Raw genomic sequence first — 20,250 nt, forward strand, 5'->3', positions numbered from 1 at the left:
GTATGCGTTCAAAGGGAATATTGGCTTTTTCATGTTTTAATTGCAATGTGCTTAATTTTGCACTTACAATTTCCATCTCCTGTCGACTTCAAAAGGGCAAGAAACAACGCCATTTCAGCAAGCAAGCTCAGGAAGTTCATGAAGGCCACAAAAAAAGACAGGGTGGTGGAAATTGCCTTCTTCTGCCTCAGGGGTATCTGAGTGGGGTGGGATCAAAAAAATCAAGCTGGCTGCCACAACCATGTGACTGAAGTCTCAACTTTTTTACCTCCATCATGACCACCATCTTGACTTTGTTGACCTGTAAACAGCCCTGCTCTGATTTATTCAAATAGACAGTTCTCTCCTGTTGTCTGAAGTGGCACCAGGCAAAATTGTCATCCCCATGTGAGTACTGATTGGGTTGGAATAAACCCATAAATGGAGCCCCTGAGAAACAAGAGAAAGGATCCATAGGTTCTTGGAGAACCCCAAGATGTTTAGAAATATGGTGGGTGAGATGGAATTAGGAACATAGTCTTGTCACCCACCCAAATTACTAATGGAATCTGGTGTGTTCATGGGCCATGTTGAACAGTAATGGGACAACATTGGGATGATGGTAAAAGGGCATAATATGGCATAGAATAGTCCAGAATAGGACATAATTAGGTGAAAGCCTGGAATCTTGATCAAGAGTATGTTTGTTAGGAGGTAGAAATAGACCAGTTTTGATACAGTGTCATGACCCCGTTGCAAGGCACAAAGAGCCTCACAACGTGGATCATGATCATTAAGGAAAAGGGGAAGGAGATAATTAAAACAGTGCTTAAACCAAGCACCCAAAGCACCCACACCCATGGACTCATATACAGCTGAAAAGAAGGGCTTCAGATAAGGAGCGATAAGCTGCACCTGGTGCCCTGGAGGACATACTGGAACCAAGAGGACAAGGAAAGACACCGGGAAAACGCCCACGCAGCCATCAAGGAGCCCATCAAGAGGGATTGGGGACAATGAAGTGTGGAGGAGCACGGGACCCTGCAAGAGGGTATAAACAGGGCACCTCACCACCGCAACCCCGTTCCCGTTTTTCGTTCTGTCAGCCACCATTCCAATAAACCGGAAATCCTTAATACCTATTAAGTGAATCCGTGCCTTACTGCGAAGCGAGACTGACCCTGACATACAGGCTGGTGGCACTTTCTTTTGGGATGGCTCATCATCATCATCATCATCATCTCTATTGTATTGTAAATAATTGGATTTATTCTTCACCTATCAATTTGATTATCATTCTACAGTCGTGATTGGCTAATCAAGGAGAACTATAATGTTCTTCTAACCATTTGTTCCAACGAAGACACAAAGAACAAGATAGATCAGAAGTTAGCCATGCTTGCAAACATAAGCAGGTTGCCTTTGATGGAGTTTTTAAAGGTTAATAAAAGAACTCCAAGCAGCAAACAGCAATCTTGCAGAGTAGAAGCGTGAACCAAAAGAGAACTTGCACATTCAGCTTAATTACGTTCAGAAATAAATTCAGTCTTCACACTGTAGTTAGATGAAGAAAAATAGAGATAGCTTACTTTTATTCAGTAGACCTGGATACAGGTAGATTCATAGTAGAAAGCACTTAATCATCACTGGTTCTTTGCAGACACTTTCTATGTGGAATAGAGAGTCTGCGTGCAAGCAAGATGGTAGGGGGAGGGCTGCATTCCTGCAGCAGCTCCTGCTTGCAAGTCTGCCAGAAGAGTAATGGAGATTGTTAATCCCCAAGCCCAAGGAGGAGGAGGAAGTGGAAATCAGGTGACCCATGTGACAACCCACAAGCACAATAGAGATGTGTTTGCTAGAGAGACCCCCTTATGCTTCTGAGACAATGCTGAGTTGACCTCTGATAATTCCAACAGCCTTGACCTTTCCTTCTGGGCTGATAGGAACATCTCCCTACAAATTCTCCACCAGTCTTATCTTCCAAAAGGGGCTATGAGGTCCTTGTGGAGCTCAGGCACTTGCTGGGAAACAAAGATACTGCCAAGGGAAGAGTTTGACTTCCAACTTTATTGATTTTATATTCCATATAAATGTATGGAATACAAGGAAATATATACAGTGCTCCGCCCCCTCTCAGGGAAGTTGGTTGAGAAAGAGGGAAATTCCAGGGAACTTTCATGGCTGAGGAGGGACCAGAACCTGGGTCTCCCCACTCCCCACTTCACCACTACACTATCCTGGCTCTGGAGTTGCGGGGAGGGACTGGCTCAAAGACCCCCAGGGAGCTTCTGTGGCTGATCAAGGATTAGAACTTGGACTTAAATTTAATAATTATTAAATTATTCCTAATTAAAAAATGTTAAAAATTGAAGTCAGACAAAACAAGATGCCCAGGAGGGGTGTGCCAAGACATTTGTATCCAGGCAAAACCTACCTATCCTTGCTTGACTGGAAACAACCACTACCTTTTTTATATGCTTGGGAGGGACAACAGTACTTGCGTTGGGCACCGTTAAGAGCAGAGATTGACCGTGTTCTTTCAAAAACCTATCCCGGGAACTAAATGGATTTGCTTTTCTGGATTTGTGCGATAGATTGAACAATAAACAAACCAAACAAGCTGGATTCACACAACTAAGTGGAAAAACAACTACCCAAGATGAACACTCACCCAGTTCAGCATGTCGTGCGGATGCAGCTGCCACATTTGCAACACCCTTGGTAATTGTGCTTGAGCGAAGCCGCCTGCTGAGGAAGGGCACTCGAATTCCAAATGATTCTTCATGTTGCCTTCGCACACTCCTGTTCCTCCATTGCTGCCCACTGTTGTCAACACTTGGGCAGTGCCAGCTGTGACGCTGAAAGGCCCTCCTGAGTCTGTATTATAGTCTGCCCAACCTGTTTTTATCTCTAATATTGCAGATCAAAGCTTGCAGGCTGAAATGAGTGAGAGTTGATGAAAGCTCCAAAGGAGCATTTGTTTTGCTGACAGCTGCATTTTGCAACCTTAGCAACTTTAAGACGTCTGGACTTCAACTCCCAGAATTCCCCAGCCAGCCAAGCTGGCTGGGGAATTCTGGGAGTTGAAGTCCAGACGTCTTAAAGTTGCTAAGGTTGAGAAACACTGGCTTAGAGACTGCTTGTAACTTCCAAGGTAGTGTAAATAAATAAGCAAGTACAGAGCTTTGGTGTGACTAAGCTTAGGTTTTTGCAATTCTATGCTGGATCTGTGACAGTTTCTTGTAATTCAATTTTTGAGGAACAAGTTTCTAGTGCTTATGAATGATGTCACATAAGCCTGGGAATAGAGGATGCTGGCTGGGGCAGGGACAGCTGGCACCAGGAACTCAACCTTCCAGTTGCCTACAAAAGTTTTGATACCCCAAGAATAATTGCACGTTTCAGTGAACGTGCTGGCACAAAGTGAAATCTGGCAGCTTTCTGCAGATTTGAACGCACACTTACTATTTACACATAGCTGTTTGCAGATTCCAAATAAGAATCTCTGAATGTGCAGCTACAGGATGCAGTGAGGAAGCTGACCCCTTCAAGCTGTCTTTTGCACAGGTTGCTAAGAGCTGTAGGAAATGGCGACACAAATGTTGTGGCATTGTTAAAAAAAAAAAAAGGGACATGAGTGGTGATGTTCCGTCCAACTGCAGCATGGCAACTTTGGGCCGTGCATGGATTTTAATGCTACTTGTGCAAGTGCTGATCAATTGTTGACCACCCCTCCATGAACTGGTGCTTGGGAGAAACAGGGCCCTTGTGGTTTGGCTGCAGGTGGAAAAAAAAAAAGGAAAATCCAAGACCCAGGTGCATCAGATTAACAGGGTTTTTTTTGTCCAGTTTTGACTTCCAGCAAGAAGTCAAGGGCGCTCTAGGGCAGATGTCAAACTCAGTCACAAATACTGCATAAGAGCCACAACCCTGAAGCCTTTGCATATACTAATGCAAAAGTCTTGAGGGCATCAAAAATGATGGAAAACAGAGAGGATCATGGTATGCCATTAAACATAAATGGATTAAATACAAAGGAAAGTTCACTGCAAAACTTGTGGAACTGACCCGTTTCCAGCGGACAGCATTTTTCATTAACCAGAACACCAATATTTTTATCATTGGGTTGATAAGTAACTGTTTTCAACACTGTATCTAGAATATAATTCAGGAAATCCATCCCATACTGTTTTCCTTTCTTCTCTCTCCCTGCTGGGCAGTGATATTTCACGTCTTTTTATTGTTTCATTTCCTTTTTCTTTCTTTGTATAGGAAAATGCCTCTCTTTTTTCTTTCTCTCCATTTTTCCTTCTTCTGCCTAGCAAAGATCTTACTCGTTTCCTCCCTCATGGTCTTTCCCATGCCCGGCAGAGACTCTCAAGGTGTGGTGTCCAGGCGTGACCCTCCTCTTCTGCCACCTGCTCCTTGCTTCTCATGGGCAGTTCCAGCTGTCTGCCTGGCCTGGTTGACCAGGTCCTGCTGACGACCACTGAGTCAGGCTAAGATGAGGTGGGAGGCCATCACTGTCAGACCATTCCTCCTTATGGATCCCTTCCTACCATCCGTTCCTTGTGCCTTAGTGCCAAAGCCATGCTGGGCAGCACCTTCAGTGTCTGCTAAGGTTATTATGTGATTACATGCAGTCTTCACTCCTGGTGACTGCCTGGATGTCAGCCCTCCCAGGTAACCAGATGGGAAACACGACCAGATGGGCTAATTCTACTTTGTTGTAAGGCTACATTAAGAGAATCTCGTAAGTCTGAAAGTACAAATGTCCTGTCTCTTTTTACAGCCTGATCAATTAAGGTGGATCCTTCCTAAGTTTCTTTCTCTGTTAAACTGCTGTGGGCTCCTCCCTCTTTTATCTGATCATTCCCCAAGCAGCATCTCTTCCCTCAAGGTCATTCCCACGTACCATCACATCAGAATAGTCCCTGCAGCTATCTTGGCAAGACTTGTGGAAATGGTTTGCCCTTGCCTTCCTCCTAGAGCTCAGTGGGAGTGACTGGTCCAAGGTTACCCAGCTGGCTTCATACCTAGGTTCTTCATATGAGAAGTCACCTTCTCCTGGTTTCTGGCCTGGTGCTTTAACCACTACACCAAACTGACTTTAAGCATTGCTGTGGGCCACAAAAATCAAGTTGGATGCTGCCTGTGACTCTATGGCCGGAGACCCCTGCTCTAGAAAGTTACAGAGAAGAACAAGCTTTCTCTGGTCATCTGATTCCACCACCTGGTATTGAAGATGCACATGGTCTTCATCCAAGGGGGTTTTGTTTGGCTAAGGACCACCATCTACCTCTCTTCCAGCAGCTCACCAACCGTTGAGAAGAAACGAGGAGGAGGAGAGAGGAAACAGCACTTTATTGAGGGTTTGAAAACTTAACAGAAATCAATAGAGAATATAGGTCATGAAGGAAAGTGTATTTCTCTCTCTCTGTGTATTTTATTTATATATGTGTCTCTGCATGTATATATAAATAGTTATAAATAAAACGATCATTCTCAGTTTTTAAAAGTATCAACACCACCGCATAGCAAAGTCAAGCAAGACATTACAATACAGTCATGCTAACCACAAACACCATTTTGGAGGCTACCAAAGGATCAGACGTGTTAAAAAGAGTTTGCTTGAGATACAGCAGCTGTTTTCAAGCAAGTGGCCCTTTAAAAAAAAAAAATCTCAAAAGAGAAAATTAAACAACAGAGCAGGGAACCTAGGGCCTATACAAGTCAAACACAAATAGCAGCTTTATTTCGTTTTGCTTTAGGGAAGGTGGAGTGGCATCCATCTGAGTCTATAGTCTACACAATTCTATAGCGTATGCTGTTTGCACGCAATGAATAGAACTGGACATACATGGAGTTTGAGGTTTCTCATCTCTTTTGCCATTCTGTATTTGCCACAAGGCTGGCCAAGGAAGCGTTAATTCCCCTCTTCTGGCTCAAACTATTTCCCACCGTGTTGCAAATCTCAAAACGTATGAGAAAATAGGGGATCAACCCAATGGGGAGATACATGAGCCTTCCGTGAGCGCAGCTCCAAATGGCACGGACTTAAACGCAGAAAACTTCAGCTGTTTTTCCAGGAGGGTCAGGCGACGACGTCCCTGTCGGGCTGCCTTCTCCCACTTCTACAGCAGAAGTGGAAGGAAGTCTACTATGGAAGAGCCTGAGGCCCCTCTGGAAGGCCTGCTTGGCGTCGGGCTCTGCACAGATGACGCGCAGCCCCCTCCAGCACTCACAAGGCATGGGAAATGCGTTGGCTCCCAAGCAGCTGGCCCTCTCAGGCGGGCTGCAGGCCATCAGGGTTCGGCACCCCCTTCCTGTCCTTCACGGTTTGGACGGAGGGAGCCCATTGGTCCAACATGACGCTTGTGCTTTTATCCCAGGAATGGATCCAAGGCTTAAAAGTGGCTTGTTCCCCCCCCCCCGCCCTCAAAATTAGGTCACAACAAGCACGTCTGACTCCAGTGTTTTCAAGGCACAGCCGTAAGGAATTAGGCTGGGGTTCGTACCGAGTCAAGGAAATTGGGGAAGAGCGGTGCTGAAGTCCCCCTTGAGAATGGGTGCAAAGGGTAGCCGCAGTTTAGATCCGGATTGGAAAGACTGGCCGGCTACAGACGGCGCGGAAGATACGTGGCAGCCTGAAAAAAGAAACAACCGTTCACCACGTACCGACAGGGCCTTCTGCCTTCCCCCCAAAGTAGAGGGCTGTGTGGGTTTAAGCAAAATGATTTCTGTAGAAGTACAAAAAACAGACCCTGGGTTTAAAAAAAAACCCCACAAACGAACCAAACCACCCTTCTCCCAGTTGCAAACCTGGACTTGAAGCAAGAAGAGAACATAATGAGGTCTGAGAAAATACCGTAACCTTGGATACAGTTTCCAAGGACACGGGGGCGGAGGGCTGAATGAGGAAGGCCGCGTTAGTAGCCTGGCCCAGTGCAACGTGTGTGCGCGTGCGTGTGCGCACACATGCACAATCCCCACAAAGCGAGAGAGTTTTCTTGTTTTGTCATCTTTCCCACCTCTTTTCTTTCATGCTTGCTTTTCTCTGGGAGATCTTTTGCTATGCTAGTAACCCTGACTTCCTGTTACCTGTCTGGGGTCTTCACAGTCACAGTTCAATAAATGTGCCTGTAATCCAACTGGAGCACCCCAAGTCCCTTTGCCCTCTCCGCCGCTCCCAATGCAAACAATGCCTTGGAGCAGTGTTCTTCCAACGTGGCCGCTTTAAGATGTGTGGACTTCAACTCCAAGAATTCCCCGTGGCTGGCTGGGGAATTCTGGGAGTCGGTCCACACATCTTAAAGCGGCCACGTTGGAAGAACACTGACCTAGAGAAAAGATCTGTGTAAGAAGTCGAGGAGCAACTTGGAGCAGCCTTCTGTGACTGTCCCAGCCGCAGCTAAAACGGCTTCAGCTTTTCTCCATTACACACGTGAACGCTCTTCTGGAAGAGCGTGTTTATTGCAGTCCCTCCTTTTCCCGCTAGCTGCAAATTGGCCCCTTTCAGCAAGCCTGGAGCTTATTTTCCTGCCCAGGATATATGCTGGTTGGATCTGCCAACACACTTCACAATTTCCCCACAGGAACCTCGGTGGTGAAGAGCCAAACTTTGCTACCTGGGTGAACCTGTTGGGAAGTAGTGAATTTTTGGGGGAGGGAGGGAGGGAGGGAAGGACGTTGGCTCTGATGTGAGAAATTTCCAAGAGGCGAGTACTGTTTGTGCTACAGCACCAAGGGAGAATCTGAGCCACCCCACTTGATTAGAAGGGTGGACATTCCATTCTGGCCAGTATAATAATTTCCAGTCTCCAAGGGCTGCTAGGGATATGGTGGGGATGTAGTCCCATCCTTGAGGGGAGGGGCTTAGGGATGAAATTTTAGGCCCATTTGGGGGGAGATTTGCTTTCAAATGCTGCAGGGGCTTAACAGTTTTGGGTCTACATAAAGAGAAATAGGTCACACGCTGCAGGAACTGAGCAAAGCGAAAGAAAACTCAGTCGTGGGATCTTAGGAGAACCAGGGCCACCCACTCGTGGGCGAGCAGCTACACGGGCCCCGTGGCCAGAGCTTCATTACACATAAGCACGTTCTCCTTTGGCTTTGGGAGATGCGGTGAAAGCCCCCACAGGAGGGGGACCCCGTGCCAACCGAGGAGCATGTGTGTTGTCTGAATGTACCCCGAAGGGGCTGAGAGAACCCCTCTCCAACCACGCCTCGCCAGACCCAGGTAAGACCCAACCACGTGGAAGTGAACTCGAGAGAGTGATTCTTGATCGGCTTACGGTGGGGGCACCTCCTTAAAAAGAAAAAGAAAAGAGCAACTCAAATGCTCCTTACTCCACAGGAGTCAAAATCCCATGCTGCAATCTCCCCCTGCCAAAAATTCATTTGACCTTTTCCTGTTTGTTTTTTTTTTAGCTTGGGTGCCGGGTGGGGGAAGATCCTTGATTGCCAGGCCTTTCCTCAGCTCTGAAGCACCGCGCTGGGAAAGACCTGGGCTTGGCCGACCCCTGGCCGCCAGGCCCCGACAACACCGGGGCGGTTTCTGCAGGTCTGATTCTCACGTTGGCCAAAGTGGGGCAAAGGCAGCCCTCGGAGGCCGGGAGAGGCTCTTTCAAAGCCTTCTGCACAGAAACAAACTCTCCCGGAGGGAAGAGGAAAGTCATCAGAGTGGCGAGCGGTGGGAGCCGGGGTTAACGGCTGGGCCGTTGCGTATTTCGGGTCAACAGAGAACACCATCTGCTTGCCAGCTATGGCTGAACGTCAGACAGCGGAGAAAAAGATGCAAAGCTTATCTCTGACCGACCCCTCCCCACCCCCACCCCACCGATCAAAGCATTATCAACCTGTAAGCCAGTTTCTAAACAGGGGAGATGAGTCATGGTTCAGAGTTATAATTATGACTCTTGCTTCATTAAACCTGATTTTTAAAAAGGCCCCGTTCAATTTCAGCGCCACGGCTGGAAGTAGGAAAGAGGGAAACAGGCAGCGGTGTTTTGCTTCGCTGCAGATCATCGTCCTGCCGAGGCGGCGACCAAAATATCAACTTTGGCCTGGAAGTGGGGCAAAGAGGATTCCCCGCCCCTCCACAGCCTGAGGATGCGTGAAAAGCGTTTCCACAACAGGTCTGCAGAATGTCTCTGCCAATCCCGTTTGGCAACTAACAATCCTGTACAGTATTAATGCCATCTAAGAGAACATGCGACTGCACACTAGGTGATTCTCCCCTCCCTCCATCACCGCTTCCTACCTGCGCTTTTCCTACTGGAAAACAATGAGGGACCACAGGCCAACAGAAGGGCCTGCACTGTAATAAATGTAAGCTGGTTTTAAGGTGCCACGGCACTTCCGTGGCTGGGCCCCACAAAAAAAGTGAACAATAGTTCTGAAAAAGAGTTAAGGACAGAAGTCAAGCGTGACTGGATCTCTCCACCCAACTGGGGATCTTGTTCATGTGGCAAGGCAAGGCAGGGGTGGTGGTGGGGGGGGAGGCTGGTACACATGGGGATGCAAGGGTGTGTGTGTGTGTGTGTGAGAGAGAGAGAGAGAGAGAGGGAGAAAACAGATATATCCATCTATTCCAGAGAATTTCTTTAGCAGGGATAATCCCGATCAAGAAATGATCAGTGGGCTCTTTAGGAACCCTACAAAGTTGAGAGTTCCTTTTCAGGAGAAAAATAAGGAAAAGCCACCAGAGCTATTTCGGTTTTAAAAGGGCGTGCGTGCTAAAAAGCAAATGAAACCTCGCTCTTTCAGGCCTTGCGATATTTGAGACAGAAGTCACTCCTTTGAGGAAAATACCACTAGCTTTAGCAAAAAGAATCAGTGCTTTGCCACACCTGAAAGACAGTGTGGGTCTGGTTCCGCTCAAGAAGACCTTGTGCCTTAGTGCAAAATCACCCAAAAAGTCAGAGTCTGTCTCCAAATCCTGGCCAATGTCTTTGTGAGGCTCTTGCAGATTAAAAAAAAAACAGTGGCTTCACCCTTTACAAGAGAATAGCTAGCCTAGGATGAACATTTTAGAAGCACCCTGAGCACCTGAAGCACAGTTTCACATTTGCTTCTCAAGTTCCCCCAGTGCCCCGCTCCAGCGTATTGCTCCCCTATTAAGACCAAAGGCCGGGCAAGAACAGTCTGCTTAAAGGAGGTCAGGCAACAGTAGGCCAGGAGGTTTGGGCTCCACGCAGTTGATCCAGAAGTTAGCACAGCTGGCGTGGTACTGATGCCCTCCATAAGCAAGCTTGAAGCTGTCCGTTTCAGAGTTAAAGGCCTAGAGAGAAGGAAAACGAGAACACAGTGTGAGAAATACCTTGTGGCACTTTTTGGGCTCACTGACCTCAAAGGGAGGAAGGGCCGACTACTTATGGGCACCATACGTGCTTTCAGAACTCCAACTTCTCTCAAGGTGCTCTTGAGCAAGGGTCTAACCTAAATGAACCACTCAGGGATGAAGCCCACCAAGTATGGCCCCGAATTTCAATGGCATGTAATCTAAGTTGAATCCAGAGATTCTCTACCAAATAAAACTGGGAAGACAAAGAGGTCTACTGCAGATTTGAAGGTATTCCTTGCCAGGTGAGGTGAGGTAAGCTCACCTGGAGGTCCATCTTGGTGACTCACCCTGGTAAAGTCTGATGACTGCCCTGCAATCTTTTTGGTTTCTCAGTGTCAGGCAATGTTCTTTCCATTTCTTAGGCCTTCTACACACAATTTCAGACTTGCTGACTGGTCTATCATGCAAGGTGTACTCTCATAATCCAGACAACAGCTGGTTATTATTATTGATTGCCCAGTTACCTATCATCTGCCAAAATGGAAAAAGACCAGGAAAACTGGTGGAATGTCTCAGGGTGAGGTGAATAAGCATGTTCAGGTATCAAACTAGTTCCTAGTAGAATTATAGTGCTTGAACTGATCAGGTTGTGTTGTTGAAAAATCCATGCCAAAATTCATGATGACCCCGTTTTAATCAGCCAACAGGTGTCTTTAAAATGTGTGCGTATGTGTGTGTGAATATGTGAGAGATGTCTGTGATGCAGGTTCGTACAGGTAAAAGCCTATAAACAAAATGATGCTCAAACACCTTCTCTGGAAGTGTTTAAACAGAGGCTAGACGGCCATCTATTAGGATAATGTCCTACTGGATTCCTGCATTGGGCAGAAGGTTAGACTACATGTTCTCCAGGATCCCTCCAATTTTTCCATTATATGGTTCTCTAAAATAAAACTAAAAACAGGATGTCCCATTTTGAGGTTGGACCAAATACTCCCCTTCCCCACTGGCAGGAAATATTTAACTGACCAATGAGGGTTAAAAACAGAAAGAAAAAAAACCCTGCAAAATTAAGGGACCTTTAACTAGATGTCTTGACTCATCATTACTATTCTTGTGCTTCTGAAATGGATGCTATTTGCTTTTTTGGCCTATATGCTCTGTAACCAATGTTATGCCCTACAACAGCAAGCTTAGGCAATAAATGGCAATTGAAATAGTGCAAGAACAAGGCACTGAGAATTAAGATTTTTAAAGAAGAAAAGCATCCCCCCCCCCCATGGAAAGAAGAGTAAAAAGTTCTACCCACCCCTCTCTGGGCATTAAGGAGGCACCACGAAGCTCAGGAATTCCCTAACAGACCCACAAGAATCAATAACGCAGGCTACAGATCTAGTAACTCAACGGTCACCGCACAAGAGACACCAGCACAAAACAAGCAACTCACAAAGCAACCAGCATGCTGACAAGACCAAGAGGAAGAAGGTGCTCTGGCTTGGGTGGCGCTACGTTAGTTGATTAAAATCAAAAGGTTAGTGAGAAGGTCACAGAGGTTATGGTTGGAGAGCAATGGCCCAAAGCTATGCCAACATCTTGCTTTGGGCAGACAGTTAAAAAAAGGGGGGGTGGAGGGTTGGGGAGGAAAAACCAGACAGGGTTTATGAATTCGTACTTCTCTAGGCTGTTCTTCCAGAGGCATTTCTTCTTTCTGAAAACAATGTCAAAACCAAAAAAAAAAAAAAAAAAAGTCAGCAACACCATAGCCAAAACATAGGAGCTGACTGGCAAATTCTTTAAGGGTTCTCTGCTCCACACTGTGACCCTTCACTCTGCTGGCAGTCAAGATTTGGGGATTGCCAACCTATCCCGCCTTTCGTCTTGCCATGCTAAGCGGACATGCTAAGCCAAATCTAGGCAATTTTTTTAAAACTAAATTCCATGGATGTCAGCTTTATCCTCCATATTCCAAAGTTCTGCCAAACTGTTCCCGATCTGTCATGGTTTGGCAGAAGCCACACTTCGGATGTTCTGGTTGCTCCAGCTTTTGGTTGCAACAAAATCGGGAGGGATCCCAGAATGATTTTTATAGGACAGGGCACGGCCCTTGTCCGTGGCAGACTGCCCATCACACACATTCCCTGGGCTTTGCGTTCCCTTCTTTCTTTGCCACTGCTAATATCCCAGAGCAGCAGATCTCACCAGCCTGCCCACTACCTTGATCTTGCCACCATCCTGGTCTGTCTACCTTCTCCTTACTGTGACGGTCTCATCAGGATTTGCCAAACAAGCTTCCAGAATGGCATTTCTCACCATTCCTTTTATTTTATTTTATTTTTTCAAATTTATACGGCTGCCCATCTCACACAAGGGGACTCTGGGCAGCGTACAATAAAACCAGCTATTAAAATGGAATATAAAGCCAATTAAAACAATAAAATAATTAACGTAAGTAAAAACAATTATCTTCCCAGTGCTTTCCCTCTTCTGCCAGCCCTGGGTTTTGTCACTCTTCTGCCTCCCCACAAACCACTTCAGCTCTGAATGCCACATTTTGACCTGTAACGGAACCCAAACATCCAAAGCATGCATATTTTGGTTTGTGCATAGACCACCCCAAGCCAGCTGTTTGGGGCACAGAACCCTTTGTAAATCCCTAGAACTAAACTAGATCTGTTCAGCTTTAAGAAATGACCACTGAGAGAATGGACTTGCACGTCCTACAGGAGTGTCATTCAGAAAAGGCCTGCTTTCTGTTTTTCCAGAGTGAAGGACATGGGATAATGGATTTAAGTTACAGAAAGGCAAATTCTGATGAATGTCAGGAAAAACTTGCTGAGAGTAAGAGAAGTTTGATAGTGGAACCAGTGACCCAGAGGTATGGTGTGCTCCCCTTCTCCATATACATTCAAGCAGAGGCTGGACTCCCATGTTGGGGATACTTTCGTTTGGATTCCATCATCATCACCACCATCACCACGCTTGATGGCCTCAAGGGCGCCTTCCAACTCTTTATGATTCTCTGGCTGAGTTTACACAACCTGTCAGTTACAAAACTAGTGGCTGCATTCACACAAACTGTTCCTCTTGGTTAGTGAAACACTTGGTTACATTTTGGGGGGCTTAGCCTGAACATCTGGTTAATTCAGTTTATTGTACTGTGCAAACCCTCAAAACTGGTTAAGTCCAGAACCAGTGTTGTGGTTTATTTATTTATTTACTTACTTACTTAAACGTCTAAGCAGGTTGTGTGAATGCAGTCCATGAGTGTACAGTTCAATCTCTTTCAAAATGAGTATAGTAAACAGAGAGAGAGAGAGAAAACAAACTCAAGACAGCAAAATTTAAAGAGAGATTGGGGTAGGGGGTGGAGGTGGGGAGAAGAAGAGACAAAAATGGCCACTCTACTTGCCTTGCTTCTAGAGTTTACATTTAAGAGGCACACCCCGCAAGCCAGTTCCTGAGCATTTTTAATTCCTGGGCGAAGCATACAGGAGGAGAAATCCAGTGAGTTTTCATCAGGCTGCAGGGGGAAGGAGGAAAACCATTAATGTTTCTCAGAGGAACAATGAAAACAGCCAAACAACTTTTTAGTCCAGTATAGCCTCTTCTGCCTGGAAGCAGGATCTCAAACAGAAAGAGGGCCTTCTCATAACTTGCTCTTTCTCCCTTGAGCTGCCAAGATTCGTCCTACAGAGACCTGCATATAAAGCAGAAGGTCTTCCTCTGAGCTTCATTCCTTCATGGGATGGTAATTTCACAGGATGTGAATTAAGGAAATTAATGGTCACAGCCAAGGTGTGACCCAATGGTTGATCTTTTATGATGACCGCAAAAAAAGGAGGTTGGATTTGGCTTTTTAAAAATGTATTTAATAAACCTATAGCCTCATGGTTAGTATTTGGATGGGAGAGCACAAGAAAATCCCCATTCCAGGCCACTTCTGTACTGTTGCCAACAAAATCCAAAGATGTATTCACACGGGCACTGGGAGTCAATCTTGGCTCAAGAAAGATTTGATTTTACCAAGGAAATTAATAGAGGAAAGTGCCTGTCAATAGCTGTTACACAATGCCTAAACAGAACTGCCACAAATATTCTGTCAAACATTCAGACCCAACTGTGCCCCCACTCATGAATATTCAGTAAATTGCTCAGCCCCTTCTTATGTAATATGTATTTTAATAAAAAAAGATATGCACGAACATTTACAAACTGACTTCTCCTCATTTGCGAAAAAAAAAAAGTCAACTGAAGCTCCAATGACTGTTTTCGGGGGGGAGGAGCTGTCGTATCTAGGCAAAGATTTAAGAACATATGTATCTCTAGCACTGATTCATGCAATGTGCTTAGGCACCATACAGCGTTCCATTTGGACAGAACGTGGTTTGCATATTAATCCCATTCCTGGTTTTGGGCAATGCTTATATTCCTTGGAATTATATACCTCAAGAATTTTAAAACTCACAGAAGAAATGGATACTGGGTGCTTTTCTGGCCTAAAAAGCCGGTATGAGAAAATTGCAAGGACACAAACACTCTTTCAAATGTACAACAGCCTGAACTGTTCACCTGTCTTTCTGTATTAGAACACACATGGCTGCCAAGAGTCCCATTTGTGTGGCACAGAGTGGTAGGCGGCAGTATTGCAACGAAACTCTCCCCCTGACCCGAGTTCGATCCCAGCGGAAGCCGGATTCTCAGGTAGCCGGCTCAGGTTGACTCAGCCTTCCATCCTTCCGAGGTCGGTAAAATGAGTACCCGGCTTGCTGGGGAAAATGACGACTGGGGAAGGCAATGGCAAACCACCCTGCTACAGTCTGCCAAGAAAACGTCATGGAAGTGGCGTCCTCCCAAAGGGTCAGACATGACTCGGTACTTGCACAAGGGACCTTTCACCATGGTATATTTTATTCTCTCCCTATATTTTTTTAATTGCTTGGTGAATTGACTTAAATATTAATTTAATTGTGCATTAAGATAGATATGTAGGGTTAAGGTTTTTTTTAATTATATAAGTGATGCATGCTTTTGTGGGTTTTTTTCCTTTTCCTTTCGTATGTGCAGGCAGTCCTTAGGTTACAAAAGTCTTAACTTACAGAAGTCTGACACAAACTACAGGGTTGCAAAAATGTCAGTTATTGGCTTGCATGTGTGTGCAACATGCCACCTGACCTGCATGAAAACTAGCTTATGGCAGGGATTCCTGGAATGAAACCCTTGTATAATCCAGGGACTGCCTGGAATAGTACACTGAAACCTCAGTTTACTGGACAATATACCAGACTCTGCACACAGCAGGTCCAATTTCCCCAATGATATATGCAATTTGCTCAGTGTCACAACATAAAGGATGTACTTTCATATTTAACATTTATGAATAACAGACACCCTGTCCTTCCAAATCAGTCCATTAAAATGAGGTTTCATCGGATTAAAAAAAAAAAAAGGACATAAGTGATTGTGAGTTGAAAAAGCCAACTTTCCCAGTAGGGAACATCAAAATGGAAAAACTGGAGGAATAGATTTCCCAAACCAAAATCCAAATGCTCCAGCCTGTAATTTCTATCATCCTTGCCATCAGAGCCAACAGTTAAGCATGACAGGAGCTGTAACTGAGACACTCAGTTGGGAAAGGCTGAGAAGAGAACAAAGACAGCACAGAAAGGGACATCATAGCAGCTTATAAAGAACAGCCAGTTTTGGAGGAAGGGTATTTGAATACTCTGGATCACCCCGTGAAGCTCAGTGGTTGATGGTTCCAGACCATCCAGAGAATTTCCCCATCCTGTAACAAGGAGCGGCATTTCAGAGGTGGCTTTAAATGAGGTGAAGCAACGAGAAAAAAGGAGAAGATAAAACAAGGTAAAGTCCAGCCCAATACTTCCTGTTCCATTCAGTCTGTCTCAGTGTACGTGAGTGTATTTTTTTTCCCCTAAAGAGCAAAACTTCTATAGGTCCCGGACCAATTCACTGCTAAAGAGCCTTCAGTACAAAGGTCGAATACAAGAACTGCCTCCATGACCTGTTCACATATGCTTAACTTTTGTCCAAATTAGGATTTGCCTAACCAGGATCAAGACTGTGTGCAGCCTTTGAAATCCTGTGTGTGTGTGCGCGTGCATGCGTGCGTGCGCGCACGCCTTCAAGTCAGTTTTTGACTCCTGGGCGACTGCCTGCAGTTTTCTTGGCAATACTTCAGAACTGGTTTGCTGTTGCCTCCTTCTTCCTAGGGCTGGGAGTGCGTGACTGGCCCAAGGTCACCCTGCTGGCTTTGTTCAGGATTAGAACTCACGGTCTCCCGGTTTCTAGCCTGGTGCCTTAATCACTACACCAAACTGGCTCCACTTGAAATCCTAAGAACCCCTTAAAAAGTTGCCATCAAATTGCAAATTTTTAATGTGACAGAAAAGGAAAATTAGCACACAGGAGGGGAAAAATTGTATTAAAACGACCCCCTTGAGTTGAGCTGGATTCCTGGTCGCTGGAAGAAGTTCAGATGCTTTCTTGGCAACCTTTGGGAAGGGATTTGTCACTGCCTTTTATGTCTAGATAATGAGGTGTCCCATCCAAGCATTATTGACTATTCTAAAGCCTTTGACTGTGTGGACCATAACAAATTGTGGCAAGTTCTTAGTGGTATGGGGATACCAAGTCATCTTGTCTGCCTCCTGAGGAATCTGTATAATGACCAAGTAGCAACAGTAAGAACAGACCACGGAACAATGGACTGGTTTAAGATTGGGAAAGGAGTACGGCAGGGCTGTATACTCTCACCCTACCTGTTCAACTTGTACGCAGAACACATCATGCAACATGCTGGGCTTGAGGAAACCAAGGCTGGAGTTAAAATCGCTGGAAGAAACATTAACAATCTCAGATATGCAGATGATACCACTTTGATGGCTGAAAGCGAAGAGGAACTGAGGAGCCTTATGATGAAGGTGAAAGAAGAAAGTGCAAAAGCTGGCTTGCAGCTAAACCTCAAAAACACCAAGATTATGGCAACCAGCTCGACTGATAACTGGCAAATAGAGGGAGAAAATGTAGAGGCAGTGAAAGACTTTGTATTTCTAGGTGCGAAGATTACTGTAGATGCTGACTGCAGTCAGGAAATCAGAAGACGCTTAATCCTTGGGAGAAGAACAATGACAAATCTCGATAAAATAGTGAAGAGCAGAGACATCACACTGACAACAAAGGTCCGCATAGTTAAAGCAATGGTGTTCCCCGTAGTAACATATGGCTGCGAGAGCTGGACCATAAGGAAAGCTGAGAGAAGGAAGATGGATGCTTTGGAACTGTGGTGTTGGAGGAAAATCCTGAGAGTGCCTTGGACTGCAAGAAGATCAAACCAGTCCATACTCCAGGAAATAAAGCCAGACTGCTCACTTGAGGGAATGATATTAAAGGCAAAACTGAAATACTTTAGCCACATAATGAGAAGACAGGACACCCTAGAGAAGATGCTGATGCTAGGGAGAGTGGAAGGCAAAAGGAAGAGGGGCCGACCAAGGGCAAGATGGATGGATGATATTCTAGAGGTGACGGACTCGTCCCTGGGGGAGCTGGGGGTGTTGACGACCGACAGGAAGCTCTGGCGTGGGCTGGTCCACGAAGTCACGAAGAGTCGGAAGCGACTGAACGAATAAACAACAACAATCCAAGCATTATCCAAGGCCAACCCTACTTAGCTTTCTGGAATTAGCCACACACAGATACATGCTGCCACCTGCACACAGACAGCAATCATAATAGCTTAATGAACTGATACGCAAACTAAATCCAAATTCAACTTGTGTCCTGGCCCCACCCACTTCCTGTAGCAGAGGAGGCCGTTGTTCAAAAGCACGTTACCGTTAACGCTGCAAGGGACATAAATCCTATCAGGTTGTTCCACACTTTATCAATATCCTTCAGTAGCAACTGAAGCTTCTCACTGCAGACTGCTGTTGCTTTGATACCCAGCTCAACTCGCTTGGTGACTCGATAAACTTCAACAACCCCTGTGAAGAATTTGAAGAAGAGCAGAGGGTCATACCAGGAGGTCATAGGGGCAGGGGTGGGTGGGTTACGTGAAACACACATGAGATGTAGACAGTGTTTGCAGCGTCATCTCGGAAGGCATTTTGACTGAAGCAGAACTGGGCTGAAATTAGCCTGTTCTTACAAAAACGGAGTTTGCAGACTGGAAATCTGTGCTATCTGTATTCCTCACTGATATACTTGTGTGTACATACCTGTGCGATATGTTCACCCTCTTTGCAGAGGCATCAATTTCTCATGTTGCCTCTAAAGGCCACCCCCCGCCAAAACCTGGAAAGTGGTCTGTCCAAAACTTGCCACTGAATTGTAATTTGCAGTATCATTGAAGGGGAACAATCCTTAAGTGCATGGCAGCAAATTGCGTTGACTATCTTTCAATTATGTAACTTGATTTTAGTGCTGTATACAGCATATTAATCACATTTAGTTCTTGCTGTGTCAACTTTTCAAATGAAACCCTGATGACCACGCTGAGGCTGAGATTGAATCTCAGCCAGAAAAGCTTGCACACAGTGCTACAGCAAAGAGTCAGAAGACAGAAAAGTATAATATCTTGGCATGGCCAAGACAAAGAGGAATCTACCAGCATTCTAGCACTGTCCCCTCTGCAAATTTCAATTCTGGCCTAGAATATGTTTTGCCTCAACCTTGTGTCCTCTTTAGGGCATATACACAGGGCTGGCCCTCTTCTGATGGGTTTGGCACTCCACAGTTTAAAGGTATCTCCTTGTTTGCTGTGGGAAGTTCTCCTGAAGCCCACCTCTAAATAAGAGTTGCAAGAAACTGCATTCTAACAGAACAAACAATTCACATGTCCACAGGACACAACTGACTTAGACATCCCTTCTTCTAAGTACTTAATATATCCCACCTTGCCTCCAAGCATTCATGGTGGCTTATACGGGGATTTTAAAAAAATAATTATCCCCATGTAAGCCACCTTGATTTTATCTCCTTAGGTAGGCTGGGCTAAGAGAGTGCCTAACCCAAAGTCCTCCGTTGAGCTTCCATGGCTAAGCAGGGCCTAGAACTTGGGCCTTCCCCCTCTTAGTCCAACATCTTCATCATTGCACCACACTGGCTCTCTGGTTGAGAGGGTGGAACTGGCTCAAAATCCAGAGAAGCCAGAATTTACCTGAGCCTAGTTGTAGTCCAACATCTTAACCATTGCAACACACTGGCTCTCAATCCACCATACTTACGTCAGTTCCATGTACTGGCAGCACACACTAGACCACTGAATTGGCCATTTCTACATTCCCCCCAGCAGACCCAAAGGAGAGTAGAGGTGGGTACTTCCCTTCCTACTTCCTGGCACTTTTTTGCCAGAGTGATTAAAAAAAAATCTCCAGTGTTACAATCAGGGTAGGTATCACACCGAGAGGGTTGGGAAGATGTCCCACCCTTTCTCCCTCCCTCCTTTTCAACCTAGGTGGCCACAAATAGTGGTGATGGTGGTGAAAAACAGCCACAGAGATGGATGGTCAAGAGAAGCACCATTTTTGCAGGGAGGACTTCCCTAGGACTTCATCTCTATCATATGGAAGAGAAAGAAATCAATCAACCCATTGGTTAACTGTTCATTTGGGAGTCTCTTAGATCTCTGGTACGATTTGCATGGAGCAGTTGGCAGGGGCAGATTGTTCACAGAGAATGTCTACTCCCCACCCCAATGACCCTGTTAAATGTGTCATTGACAGCCTTAATATTTGCTTGGACAGGAGACAGGTTTTCAGAGTCTCAGAGAGAGAAAGGTTTTTGCCATCACCTAGATCTTGATGACTTTGAATTCCACTTGAGGATCCAACCCTGGATGAGTTAGGTCACTGATGTGTGTGTGTTTTTTTTAAAACTTATGGTTTACAAAAGCAGTTTTGCTTGAAATAGCAACATTTCAAAGGAAGGTAGGAAGAAAGACAAGAATTTGCCTATAACTTTGGGAA

General features: G+C 45.5%; 1 protein-coding gene across 3 annotated transcripts in view; it reads right to left on the reverse strand.

Annotated features, from left to right (window-relative positions):
* Positions 1 to 5,326: 5,326 nt before the first annotated feature.
* SYNRG (synergin gamma) overlaps positions 5,327 to 20,250 on the reverse strand; it is a 69,883-nt gene continuing 54,959 nt past the window's right edge. For 2 of the 3 annotated variants that reach the window (XM_063296773.1, XM_063296761.1), the window contains 4 exons: positions 18,119 to 18,267; positions 13,674 to 13,784; positions 11,937 to 11,972; positions 5,327 to 10,261 (listed from right to left, as the gene is read on the reverse strand). In XM_063296773.1, coding sequence (XP_063152843.1) covers positions 10,130 to 10,261; positions 11,937 to 11,972; positions 13,674 to 13,784; positions 18,119 to 18,267 — 428 coding nt within the window. In that variant the 3' untranslated portion in view covers positions 5,327 to 10,129. The remainder of the gene's footprint in view (positions 10,262 to 11,936; positions 11,973 to 13,673; positions 13,785 to 18,118; positions 18,268 to 20,250) is intronic. The other variant, XM_063296764.1, reaches the window with a different exon arrangement.

Source organism: Candoia aspera, chromosome 1 (genome assembly GCF_035149785.1).
Source record: "Candoia aspera isolate rCanAsp1 chromosome 1, rCanAsp1.hap2, whole genome shotgun sequence".
In the NCBI taxonomy this organism is placed as follows: Eukaryota; Metazoa; Chordata; class Lepidosauria; order Squamata; family Boidae; genus Candoia; species Candoia aspera.